General features: G+C 41.2%; 1 protein-coding gene across 1 annotated transcript; it reads right to left on the reverse strand.

The window, feature by feature from the left end:
- Positions 1–234: 234 nt before the first annotated feature.
- LOC101845714 (toll-like receptor 4) lies at positions 235–13,036 on the reverse strand. The gene is made up of 2 exons (XM_005105998.3): positions 12,718–13,036; positions 235–4,717 (listed from the first exon to the last, which is right to left on the reverse strand). Exon 2 carries the CDS (start codon positions 4,703–4,705, stop codon positions 1,574–1,576), a length of 3,132 nt encoding a protein of 1,043 aa, XP_005106055.1. The 5' UTR covers positions 4,706–4,717; positions 12,718–13,036; the 3' UTR covers positions 235–1,573.
- Between the last annotated feature and the right edge of the window lie 1,024 nt (positions 13,037–14,060).

Consider the following 14,060-nt stretch of genomic DNA (forward strand, 5'->3'; position numbering starts at 1 on the left):
TCTGTCAACTTAATTGAAAACTGTTCAAGTCAAGTTGCCTCACCAGGAGAACAATTATAATAGTTGCCCAGGATGCGTCAATGACAATGTCAGAGCTTCATTTGTTTACAATTTGGGATGCAGCCACAGATAAAATGTAAAAAAAAAAATGGAAAGAGGAAAATGTATCCTGACGTAAGTAATAACCGTTAGATATTGTTGTATGAAGTTATGTTAATGTATCAACATTTTGTGGAGGGATTCAATGTACTGTTTAATTGAGACAAACAAACATGACACAGGGTGACGTTTGCATGAAAATCTGAACTATTGTATCGTAAAACAAGTTATTGTAATTGTAGACCTTCTTTGCTAATATCGATTTAGATCATTTAGCAGACAGGCTGCTTCAAACCTGCCTGTCAGGGCCAACCCAGGCTGAAAGAGATAAGACGTCTCAACAGAAAGACGGAGACGATTTTTAAAATCTTCTCATTCGGGAAATGAATTTGCATCTTTTGTGCGCAAAATACAAAGAACCGAACCTCTACAACATAGACGCTGACGCTATTACGTGGTAGCGAAACTGTAGGCCTACTCATTGTAACACATGACTCAAAGTTTTCTGAGCTAAAACAAAAGATCCTGGTCACTATCACCCAGGAAAACGGTGAAAACTAAGCAAGTTATAACTATTCATGAAATATTTGTTCAATGCTTGCTTGGTAGAAAGTGCTGACACTCATAAAAACAAACAGTATTGGGAAGAAAAGTTAGTACACATGTTTAATGAGTGAATGAAGCACAAACAATTATGATAAGTCATTATTTTTTAAAATTGAAACTCGATTGCGTCTGATATTTCCAGGAATTAGGAAAAATGAAAGCCATTTCCAACAGGATGAACCTCAGAGTGATTCTCCACGAGACGTATTGTTTCTTTTATGAATCCACCATTGCTAAAACTTTTAATTGACGCTATATCTTTCTTATTTCTTTACCACAGCGCACGTGTAATATGTACATAACCTATACATATTGTACCAAGATTATAATATTCTAAATCAAATGATCGACGCACAAACAGACCCACACATGCTTTCATAATGTGCGTTACTCTATACATGTAACAAAGTTTCACCTTTGCGCTCTCGTCCTTAATTAAAAATGCTCATTTTTTTACATCACTCTTTATGTTTGAGACACGATCAACAGCATTTATTAAGATTCATTGCAAATAATATACTTTATCAAAGCTAAAAATACAGTAACACATTCTTAAAGTCTTAACAAAAATGGGTTTGCTTATATAGTTAATACAACTTTGCGTAATCACGCCTCTCAATCAGTATGGATGAAAGCTTTTGATTATCATTAGATCCCAATTTTGACTCTGCTATTGTCTTGAGACTAGACAGACCTTGTTTCCTGTACGAATTCCGCTCCGTGTAGAAAGTGGTATCAACTTATATATACTTTGTAGTGTCGTAAAACTTCTCCTCTATGGTTCAACAATACCGTTCATTTTGATCCACACTCCAGAGATCAGTTTTGCGTTCGTAAGACGTCGACTGTCTTGGAAAAATACTCATCATCATATTTCCAGTTCCAGTCGAGGATGCTGTTCCGGGTTCGACGTGTGTCCAATTAATCGGGAGAAGGTATCCCAGAAAACTTTCTTCACCTCTGGCTGGCAGTCAGGGGGAGGGAACTCGCTATACGTATCTTGCCACATCAACTTATGAAGGTCACGTGACAACTGGGCGTCCTGCATGGGCTGATATAAGATAAGATGGAGAACCTGACGGTGAGACGTGGCCTCCTCCATGAGCGCCATCTGCAGGGCGTATTCAAACCAATCGTTGTCGCGGTAGCCGGGAGACAGTATGAGGACGGTGAACGTGCTGCTCTGAACAGCGCTCACAATGTTGCAAGGGATGAAGGAGCCAGGCAGGAAGTCTTTGTCCTCAATGCACACTTTATGCCCTCTATCCTCTAGCTCACGGAAACATTCGGTGATGACAAAATCGTGGATGTCTTCTGAGTGTACAAGATATGCGTCAAACTTGTACTGGGTATTGTTCCCGTCTCGCTGCCGCATGCCGTAATACCTGGCAAGGAAGATGTTCTTCCAGTAACACAGTCGCCATCGGTATCTGACCAGTAGGCCGCAAACGATAATGACAACAGCTACACCCACCAATGAAATGCTCACGGCCAGAATGTAGGCGTGTGACACGCACGTGCGTCGCATTTCCCGGAATCGAGCTTCGCTGTCTCCCAGGGGATGGATTTGGTTGTCTTCGTTGCGACACAGGAGAAAGTCCCGGTCCAGGATTCGAACCTGTGTGAAGGCGATCCAGCGCAATAGCTCTAGCCCATTACACGTGCACGGCAAAGGTGTATCCTCAAGAGCCAAAGTGACCCCATGGCTCATTGCTATGGTATCTAGGTGGTCACAACTACGTCTGCTAATCCAAGACAGCGAGTTTCTGCGCAGGTCCAGGAATTTGAGTGACGTCATGTGGAACAATTTCAAGTCCAGGACCTGCAGATGGTTATCAGTGAGGACAATGACCCTGACCTTACTCATATTCTGGAAAACTTTATACGGGAGCTGGTAGATGGAGTTGTGTGAGAGGTCTAGGTAGGTGGTGACGTAGGCCCGTGCAAATGTCTCCCCGTCTTTGTCCCAAGCCAGAACGTTGCCCAGATAGTTTCTCCGCAGATTCAAAAATTCCATATGATTCTGTTCAGACAGAAAGCCCGTCGTGAGTTTATCACATTTGTTATCGGACAGATCAGCAACTACGACAGAGGACGGAAGTCGCAGCTTGCTCCATGAGTTCAAGTAGGCATTGGAAAAATAGACCTCTTTCACGAGAAACGAAGATGACGGGTCTAAGACTTGTTCACCAAATCGGAAGGCGTTGTTTGCTCGGAATCTCGAGAGATAATGAGGTGATGACTGAGTCAGATTTTTGGGTCTGTTGGAATAGCCCACTCGAGGGATTCTGGACTCAAGCTGTGTGATCATGTGACTAAGTTTCTGAGTCAAGAGCCACATTCTAAGGGAACAGAAATACTGGTTATCTGTCGTTATCGCTTGCGTAGCATTCCACTTGCTTCTGTTGACCCGGTGGAGATCAAAAGACGAGTCATAATTTTGTTCGCTTAAGTCAAATTCCAACAATCCAGGTAGCTTTCCCTTGCTCAGCACATCCCTGACAAGATTCACTCGATGCAGTCGGTTGTCCTTAAAACTTAGGTACTTTAGGCTTGGGGGCAAACGTTCAACAAATCTAGGTTCTACGAAGTAAATATTTTGACTTTCTATTTTCAATATTTCCAATCGGGACAAGCCTTGAAACAAGTGAGACTCGTTGTAACCTATAGCAGTCATGCGGTAGCCCCCAAGATAATGAAAGTGTTGAAAGACGAGAGATTTTAACTTTGTTTTGTTTAAGAACGGAATTATGGCCAGCCCTTGGTAAATGGTCATATGCGATCTTAGTTTGTGGATCGTAAACTCTTCTAAATCCTGTAATGATCCCAAGGAGACGGGATGTACAGGGTTCAGTTTGCATTCATATAAAAAGAGCTTCTTCAACGAGACAAGGTTTTCAAACATTTCCACTGTAATGGACTCCACGGAGCAGAAACCGTTTTTCCCGATGTACAAAGTGGAGAGCAGTGATAGGTTTTTAACCTCCGGGCCGAACTCAAGGTTTCTAATACCGTCCACATAGAGTTCCTTCAGATTAAGCAACACACTTAAACTTAAACTTGGCACGTTGTCGCTTCCTGAAGCACCGGCGATGTCCAAGATGGACAGCTGACGCAGTGGCCTGAAGAGATCCGGGGTCATTTTGGAGTACGACAGCCTTCTGTTATGAGTGAGAAGAAGAACGGTAAGACTTTCAAGAGACTGGAAAGCACCTGCTTCGATGTGATGAATGGTTCCGTAAGAAAGGTCTAAGACGTCTAGCTTGCTCAAACCGGCAAAGGTAAAATTCGTGACCTGCGGGAACTGTAATCGAGCTGCGAACAAATGTGTAAGGTTTGGGAAATGATGGAAGACACCGTCTGTGATTGTCTCCACAGGATTCCAGGAGATGTCCAGAACAGTCAGCGGACTCTGAACCTTGGATATTCCCGCAAAAGTCCCGTTTATAGATCTTAACCTGTTGGTCGAAATATTCAAAGCAAAGGCTGTCGTGTAGAGGAAGAGGTTCTGCGATATCAGTTGCGTTATCCTGTTGTGAGACAAGTCAAGACTTTGGGATTCCGGGGGAAGCCAACCAGGGATTGTGTCTAAAGACATGTAGGTGTGCTTATAGTTGCAATCCACGAGAGTTACCTTTCTTGACACGTTGAAGCAGATGCAACCACCGCAATGGAAGCGGTCAAGAGGCATGGCGTAGTCAAATAAATCTTCCAGAATCCGAGGAAAAGGTTTTAACGGGTCTGGCGAGCAAGGAACCACAGCTGTACCCCGCATACGGTGACATGCGTGACTGGTGTCTTGCCGTCTGTCGGTCACAAGGTCATACGACTGATTTCCTCCTCGAGGTGAAGGATTCCCGTGCCCCCGGGTCACAGCTGCACCCTTCCTGAGGTACTCGCTACCTCTGTCGATTGTGTCTTCACAGCAACCGAAGACCACAGCAGATAGGATTATCACGGTCTGGACTTGGTCCAGGAGACACAGCTGTGAGATCATCATGGCTGGATACAGCTGAAATGGAAGACAACACTTATTAATTGTATTTTCAATCTGTTTATCTGTTTTTCTGTCTGTCTGTCTTTATGTATGTCTGTCTGTCTGATTGTATGTATGTCTGTCTGTCTGTCTGTCGGTTTAAATGTCTGTCGTATGCCTATTTGCCTGCCTGTCTGTTTGGCTGGCTGTCTGTCTGTCTGTCTGCTTGTCTGTCTGTCTGTCTGTCTAGCAAGCTGGTAATTGAGTGAAACGGTCTTCTTCTTCTTTTTCATCTTCTTCTTCTTCTTCTTCTTCTTCTTCTTCTTCTTCTTCTTCTTCTTCTTCTTTTTCAGCCTTAAGCTGATTGTAGTAAAGGAAGCCATATTATGATCACAAAAAGCTCTTCAACAACGTTAGAGTCACTGATCATTTTCGATTTCTCTTTATAGCTTTGCCTTGTTCTAATAATACAGAGGATATTATTGGTGATGATGATGATGATAATAAAAATAATAATAATAATAATGATAATAATAATAATTGGTCCGTCGAGGTCTGACAATGACCAATGCACCTTCGTTTTTTTGTGTAAAGAGAAGCACATCGACACAATAATGGTCATTTTGTGCTGAGAATAAAGTAAGATAGAAAGAAAGAAACGCTAGAGGGAAGGAAAGAAGTAAGACCTGTCTGTGGCACCCTCCAACCACCCACCCAATGCATAAAAGGAAGAGAATATTTCTTAGCGAAACAGAAGAGATAAGAGTTGAGATCATTTTCCGGCTTCTGTAATGGTCAGTGATACCAATTCTTTCAGAAAAGTGTGTTCCATAATATGTTCCACTTGAAATGTCCAAAATAGCAAAAATACAAAGGGGGGGGGAGGGGGGGTGTAACAAGGAATAAATGTCTTTTTGTGGAAATACATTAAAAAGTGCTTGATTGCACACCAAAAACTCTACATATCCCAGTGTTTGTCCATTTGTTCGCTGAAATGTCTCCAAAATCTCGACTTTGTTTCTTTAAATGTATGTGTTTTTGCCCGACCATCGATTTAGATCGTGTAGTAGCCACTCTTCCAACCTGACTGTCAGGGCCGACCAGAACTGCATACGTTGCCGAGAGACAGTGACACGCCGACAATATCTGAATGGTAGCCGTGTTAAATTTCATACTCTGCGGGTTAAACTATTGCTCGCTGTGTAAAAATCTTGCATGGCGAGTCGGAGTTACTCAATCACGGCGTGCAAAAGTTGACACGACGAGCATGTAACTATTTCCTGTTGCCACGTATCGAAAGAGTGACGGCCAGCTTGATGTCAGGTTCCAGTGACTGCCTCCAGAAAGTGTTTGCCTTGTGGATGGTGGGGCCAATATTCTCCAGTAGTTCTTGGAAAAACTCTGGGGACGCTCTGAGGAGGTTCCTGAAGGATGCTACATCTTCAACTTGCAGTTCAGCCTTCAGCTTCTCAAACTGTCCTAAGTTCTTATCAGCCATTGTCGAACCCAACAGGTCCTCCTCTTCCTCCTCTTCCCCCTCTTCTCCTCTTCTTGCACCAGCACAACAGCAAGGGCACTATTATTATGTATACATGAAGTATACATTCATCGTCTGTGTCATATGAGACATGTTGAATGAATGAGCACAAACATTTTGCCCCTCTCTTTATATATTACAACATTACACGCCGACTAACTCGGCAATGGATCGCAAAGATGGTCAGCATGGACCGCGAGTTTGTCGGCGTATGAAATTTTACCCGGCGGCTGCGTTTCATGGCGCAGCAAGTGGCCAGTATTCAAACTAATTGCTCAGCAAAACCCTCGGGGAGACGCTCGGCAATATGCTCGCCGTCCTAAATTATTGGTCGGCGAGCGTCTCCCCGAGTGCTCACCGACACAATAATGTCAACAGTCACGGCCTGATGTTCGTCACGATTAAACCCGAATTTGGCATTATCCTGTTGGGAATTACTCGTCACTCTACTCCTATATGTGTGAACACCGCATAAGATATCCTATAAGAGCCCCCCCCCCCCCCTTATTAATTTTCAGGGGGGGGGGGGGTTGCGCATCCCCCCCCCCCACCTCCCCGCGCTCGTTGTTCTATACCCGCATTTTTTTTCCAGCTCGCCATGACCGACAATCATGTGAAACATTATATCTAGAATCTAGATATCTGAATGAAACTTTTTTTTTTTTTTTTGTAAATGGCAAATTACCCTCAGTTTCAGTACCGGTACCGGGTTGGCTACCTCAATTTTCTGTGCATTTTAAAAACTTTGTACATATTTTTTTAATGAAACTGGTTTGTTCCTAATAAATGGGAAAAGTTGTCACATTGCACAGTAACTTACTAAAATCACTAAAATGTCATGATCTCTTGTTCTTTTATACTGAAGGAGAAATAAAACAGATTTGTTCCTACTATACTAGCGCAGGGGTATGGGGTTGAATGAAGGTTATATATATATATAACTTAGACTACGACAATGGTATGGGAAGGAAAAGAAGTGAAAAAGAAAGAACATAAAGGTTTTCTTAAAGTTATAAATATAGCAAATGTCAATGTAACTCATAATACAGTTCTATTAAATAAATCAAATCAAAACACACACACACACACACACACACACACACACACACACACACACACACACAGACTATTTTCATCCAGACATAGGAACAGAACAACTATAATGAAAGACAGCGTTAAAAGCTTATGAAGGATAGGCCTGTAGGAACAGAAAACGTTTAAGATGTCTTTTGAAGCTATCAAGTGTTTTTATTTGTCTTAGTTTCATGGGTTATCTGTTCCACATAAATGGACCAAGATATAATAAAGATCTCTCTCCTAATGATTTGTGTGATTTTACAGGTGTCACAAGTAGGGTGTTATCGTTTGATGATCTTAGGTTTCTCCCTGGTTTATATATACTGATAACTTCTTGTAGATAAAAAGGAGCAGTTTAATTTACACATTTGAAACACATGACGCAGATTTTAAATATTATTCTTTCTTTTACAGGGAGCCAATGCAGTTCTTTTAATAATGGAGTGACATGGTCTCGTTTTTTAGATCTTGTTATCAGTCTAGCGGCATTGTTTTGAATTACTTGTAAACGATTCAAATATTTGTTGTTCAAACCTGCTAGGAGTGAGTTACAATAGTCTAATCTAGATAGGATAACAGATGTTACCAGAGTTTTTGTGGTCTCTTCGTTTAAGTACTTTCGAACTAGGCCTATCCTTCTCAGCTGAAAATAAAGGGATTTGGACAGGGATCCTACAAACGAGCCCATTGATAAGTGGTGGTCAATATATATACCGAGATTCCTGACAACTTCTTTACTAGATATCATATGCCCATATAAATCAAAGTTGACACTTTCCAGATCTTTATTTAATCGTGGATTTTTTATAAGAATGATGTCTGTCTTTTCTTCGTTTAGTTTCAATTTGTTGACTGTCACCCACTTTTTAATTTCATAAAAACATTGTTTAGTGATGGAAATCATGTTTGGTAGACCTTGAATGGTGCCATTAACATACATTTGGGAATCATCGTCATAAAAATGATAATTCAATCCATGATTTTGTAAAATGCTTGCTAAGGGCTGTGTATATAGTGTAAAGAGCACTGGTCCAAGAACGGACCCCTGTGGAACTCCATAATCGAGCCTGACCTGCTTTGAAAAGCTATTTTTAATTTGCATTGACTGAACTCTTTCTAGTAAATATGACCTAAACCATGAAAGCACAGTGCCCGATAAGCCAAATGAGCGCTCAAGTCAAATAAAGAAATTTAGGTTTTTGCAACAAAACTGTCTCAAAATTGAAAAAAAACAAGGGCGTCATGATCTGCACAATATTTTAAAGAATATTTTGGCGAAAACCGCATGTCGATCGATGCAGCCATTAAAAAGCCTTTTGAATAGCAATATTCGGCCACCACAAATAGATAATAGATAACAACGCAGTGGAGCGTGGACTCCAAACACCTCCTCCACCTTTACAGTTCCCTTGTCCGATCCAGGCTTGACTAGTGGACAGCCTCCAGGTCGAGGAAAACAAACCACCACTAACGTTCAGGTGAACACAACCCTCACTACAGTACGCATTATAACAGAGTTCAACCCCTGAAATCTCAGCTCACAATTTGCATTTTTAAAACAAATACAGACACAAAAAATGAATTCAAAATCAACAAACTCATTACCCCTTTCGGCCGCCTCAGCAGAGCCCTTAAAGGGTCTTAAAAAACATAGACATTTTCCAAAAAAGACAGAACAATCTCGTTTACCCGACCCCCCTTCGTGGCACTTTGAGAAGGCAAAAGAAGACTTAGAATTCGCCACACACTACAAATCATGCTCAAAGAAAAAACATTCAAATCCACATACTAAACACTCATTAAAAAATACCCCAATGCAGACCAAATCTTCACAGATGGCTTCAAATCGAAGCCCCTCTTGGCACCGCCGCCCTGTCCGCAAACAATATACACCAGAGAAGGCTTCATCTCGATGTCTCCATTTTTCTGCAGAGGCCTCTGCCATTGACTTGGTATTGGACTCCGTAAAAAATAGTCCGAAATCAGTTTTTTCTTATTCTGTCCGATTCCTTGTTTTGCCTCACTCCACTCACCAATCCTACAATCTTACAACTTACACCCGCAAATAATTAAATTACATTTGAAGATTCATTCCTTGACTGTACAATAAAAAATAATATTGTGTTCACATCGCTGCCTGGCCATATGGCATCCGATGAAACAATCAGGTCGATCTTCCGGCGAATGAATCTTTATCCCTTCTCTTCGGATCAACGGAGAGCAACCCCCCCCTTCCCGACAGAAGTTTTTAAAAAATAATCTAAAGAACGCACCTCCAGTCTGTGGTAGAAACACTGTAGCAAACATTTTTTAAAAATAAGATCCACAGTGTAATGCCCAATAAAAACCTTTGAGACGAAGTTGTTTTTACTGGGTGACATTGTTACCAGTAGACAAATACTAATAGACTGTCCGGACTTTGGGGAGACCCGGAGGAAATATTTTAAATGCACAGAATTTAAAGATTAGTTCTCCTTTGTTGATCCCAACAGAATTCTCGATCTTATAAAAGCCTTTACTCTAAAAGGCAGATAATTTTTGTTTGAAAATGTAAATTGCTGTTGTTATCTTTTAATCCTTTAAAAAAGGCATTTTTACCATGACATCTTTAACTTTGCTTTAAACTGTTGCAAACACAAACAACATATTATTAAGTTTGGTGCACTCATATGACCATAAGTAGTTGCGAGAGCTGTAAGACCCTTATTAAACTGACTAAAGGGTTATTATTCCAAGATAACTGTCTGGACATTTGGATTATACTATCTTAAAAATATAACACTGTAACTCATTTCAAATTTAAATGTTAAAAACTTCTGATAGACAAATCGTATTAAATGCACGAATTTGAAAAAATAAACATACTCCATGAAAATTTTATGGCGTGTTCAGTTTCGTTCACCAACGGGACAAATTATGAGGTATTCGTTCAGTCCCATCCTTTACCGTGAAATAGCTCTAAACTGACATAATTAAATTTAAAAATCATGCACTCTTCAGACCTCAAAATGTAAACGAAGGTAACATTCGACAGTCCTTTCCACATGACGGAGCCGGATTTTCACTAGAGCTTACGAATTTATGTATGTTCTATCGCTATGTATAATAATGAAATACTCTAAAATTGACCCATTGCTTTCCTGTTCCATTTTTGTAAATTTGAGGGTCGCTTTTCAGTACGCAGTGGCGATGAATGGATCGGAATGTGGGTGGGATTCAGAAATGAGGGTAGATTGAGTTCAAAAGCAGGATTTCTTCGGTCGAGAAAAAAGGGAGAATCCCTTTTGGACCAGCCATTCCGTAGTTCCCTGTGGACCAGTAAGAGGCGGGGTCCCTTTTGGACCAGTTGTGGTCACCGGTTTCTTTCTTCAATTTTGGAATCGATTTTTCTTGTTGCCTTTTCTGTCACCCAAATGCAGTTTCTGAAATAGATATGCTATACTTTGCGATTTTGAAGGCCGGCTGTTTGTTGCCTCCTGCTTACCATGATGAAATGGGAGTAAGACCGAACAGAAGAAACATTTTGGTTTTACATCGTTTTGCAACTGTTATTTTCTTATCCAGCTTCTTTAATCCACTCCTTTCAAGCACGCTTGAAAACGTAAATAGTAATAGTATATAAATCCCCCCCCCCCTCACCTTTGGGCAGTTCACAAGCCAAGTCCAAAAACACAGCACAGGAAAAGCGAAAAATTTCTCTAATACACGTAACTGTAATCGTTCTGTGCCGGTGCCCGATTACTACCTGGCTAAATAAATTCACCTATTTGACAGGTCCAGAAGAGATCGGGTGTTGTGTAAACTGGTCCAAAAGGAACTCTACCCACACAAAAGCCTAGGGCCTAGATATGTGCGGGTGTGTTTGTTTATTTATTTGCGCGTGTTGTCGCAGGAAGCAAGACATTTCTAACGACAACACATACAACTGCACGCAGAAAATATCTTAAAAGGGACTAGAGGGGAATGGGGGGGGGGGCGGGCTATCGCTGTAAATATTTATAAGTGGGCTCAAGATCACAATACTGTCAACCCTGTGTCGGCGACACACAGTTTTAAAGTGTCCTTGTGCAGGACACGATAACCGTGCTCGAAACAGGGCTCTACAACGTAGTGGATAGCTCTTACATGTGGATTGCCTATGTCTATCACGTTGTGTATTGTTCAGACTCATGTGTGTATTGATTGACGTATTTGAGCGTTTTATGTTCACACTTGTAAAACAAATGTCCCAAGGGGTTCAAATTAGTGGAATTTATATTCTTTAATCTGAATTTTTTTTCAATAGATATATTACTCCAAAGAAGTAGTGGCAGCAAAACTGTTTTGTCACGTCAGTTAGTCATGGCTGTGGCGACGGCCCTTGAGCAATAGTAAAATAGTTTAATAAGCCCTAAATTCTAAGTTCAGCATGCGGAAGCGTATTTAAGTCTCGGGCCAGATTAAGCGATTCCCAACGTCTCGTGGACCAAACTAGGAGAATGGGTGGCTGACGGGTGCTCTGGTGTGGTTTGCTTCTTCTTTCCATTCAAACGTCTATCGTCCTTATCTCCCCTCCTTCTATTTTCTGTTTGTTACTTTCTTGTAACACCTCTAATCTTCGGCACTTATACGACCTTATTGTGTTGCAAGTGCCGTAAAACTCTTACTAAAAAATTTTAAAATTAAAACTAGGATAAACTTTGGTGAAATCGGTTGAAATAGCCTTACTCTCAAAGATGAAACTAAAACTGAAACGACAGCATATGTTATTTAAAGAAATGTCACGTAATGGAATATATTGCATCCATTGTTTCCACCCAGGAACAATGCTGACGTCATTTTACCCGGGAACAGCGACCGGGGAAGAGTGACTAGTATTTTACTGTATCAGTTCTTTGTTACATTTATCTTGGTGTAATCTCCTACAGTATCGAACACAGTTAGACTAGATAATGTTAAATGTCGTCTCGATTTTCAGGTAAAAAATAAGGGTCATTAGGAAAAAAAGACTGGCTTTGCGAAATATGTTCACGTACACTGTGGTTGTGAGGTTGTTTTGTTGTTGTTGTTGTTGTTGTTGTTGTTGTTGTTGTTGTTGTTGTTGTTATTGTTGTTGTTGTTGTTGTTGTTGTTTTTACTTTGCTTTCATTTGTTTTTGGGTTTCTTTTGGTAAATCACGAAAGTCTTTAGTAACTACTTGCGAGCCATATCTAGTTTTAGTTCAGTTTGGGGTTTTACGGCGGTCGCAAATGCATAAGGTCATATGAGCGCGCTGGGCCATATCTGGCCCGCGGGATGTCGTCTGCCTATGTCTGCTCTAGGTTTTCGTTGCTGAAGGGTTGTGGGCAGCTTGTCATGCTACATGCCTCCAACCTGGATTATTAATGCATGTAGTAACCACACATCTTTTAAATATAAACTATAGGCAATAATAAATACTCACCTTTTTTCTAAAAAGACACGAAGGCCAAAATTTCTTATTCACTCATATAGTTTTCAGAGGCACTTAGGAACACAACTCAAGGCATAGCACTGAGAATTGAAGATGATTGTGTCCAGCGAAAAATAAACTGCCAAGCTACAACAAAGACTTGCAATAATATAATGAGGCCCCACAAAGTTGCGCCTATTCACCCTGCATACTGTACACAGTACACTGCACACCACTTGCAACCTCGATGGGTTCTGTCGTTCTCAGAATTATGAACAACAGAACCCGTGAGCGGACGTGTAGGCCCTTCGCACAATAACAAAAGGGGGACACAGGCACGGCTCCTAGCAGTGGGAGGTTGGAAACTTTAGTTGGTATCTGGTATTCCCAGTCCAACGCCTTATAATATTCCCGGGAAATGTGACTCATTAAGCACGGAGGGGGGAGGGGGGGATTCTAGTTATTAGAATTTACTAAAAACAACATGTTTCTGTGCGTGTGTGTATGTACTGATACTTTGCACAAATTGTCCGGCATTATCTCGCTGATTTAAAAAAACAACAGCTTATGTTGTCGTTGTTTCCGCACCGGTAAAAACGTCTTTTTAGTGCCATAACGCACCAACCTTGTGCCCAGTAGCGGTTCGTGGTTTATAGAACTGACCGGCCGTCATTCACGTCGACTATTCCTTTCCTTCACAACACACACACACACACACACACACACACACACACACACACACACACACACACCACTGTAAACATTGTAATATACTGTGAAAGAGCTAAAATATGCGATAGTGTCAAGAAACAATATTATGAATAACGTATGATGGAAGTTTACTGAGATTAATAGAAACTGACTTGATCGGCACAGAAAAAAAACACTACTAGGCCAGAAAACAAACTGAAAGTGAGAGGCAGTAAACTGCGGGTCCTGGCCTTCAGTACTGTACTCGTACTTTCTACACCCCCACACAAAATATCGACGTGCACTGGACCCATTAAATATATGTAATAAGAACAGTCCTGTATGATGACAAAAAGTCCCAAGCAGATCAAGTCTACAATCAGATGCTATACAAAGCTGGACAAAGTTAGCACACAACAGTTTCCGACCATTATACACAAGTATCATCAATTTTTTTTCTTCAACGCACTTCTCAGAACAGAACACTGTGGAAAAGGGGAGGGAAGGGAGGGGGTAGGCCTGGCCCAGACTCTGACAGCCGAGTGCCTATCGCTCCTCGTTAAAATTCTCCTTATATCTTCACTAGACAATTCCTCCCTCCGCCGGCCAGACTCCTATGGGCCAGGTAAGTTATTAGAGGGGAGAAAACGATGAGTCCCATTGCT

The sequence above is a fragment of the Aplysia californica genome, unplaced genomic scaffold (assembly GCF_000002075.1).
Source record: "Aplysia californica isolate F4 #8 unplaced genomic scaffold, AplCal3.0 scaffold00506, whole genome shotgun sequence".
Lineage (NCBI taxonomy): Eukaryota > Metazoa > Mollusca > Gastropoda > Aplysiida > Aplysiidae > Aplysia > Aplysia californica.

What these genes read in the sequence shown, in the direction of transcription:
- LOC101845714 (XM_005105998.3), bottom strand. Translation starts at nt 4,705, where the DNA reads ATGATGATCTCACAGCTGTGTCTCCTGGACCAAGTCCAGACCGTGATA.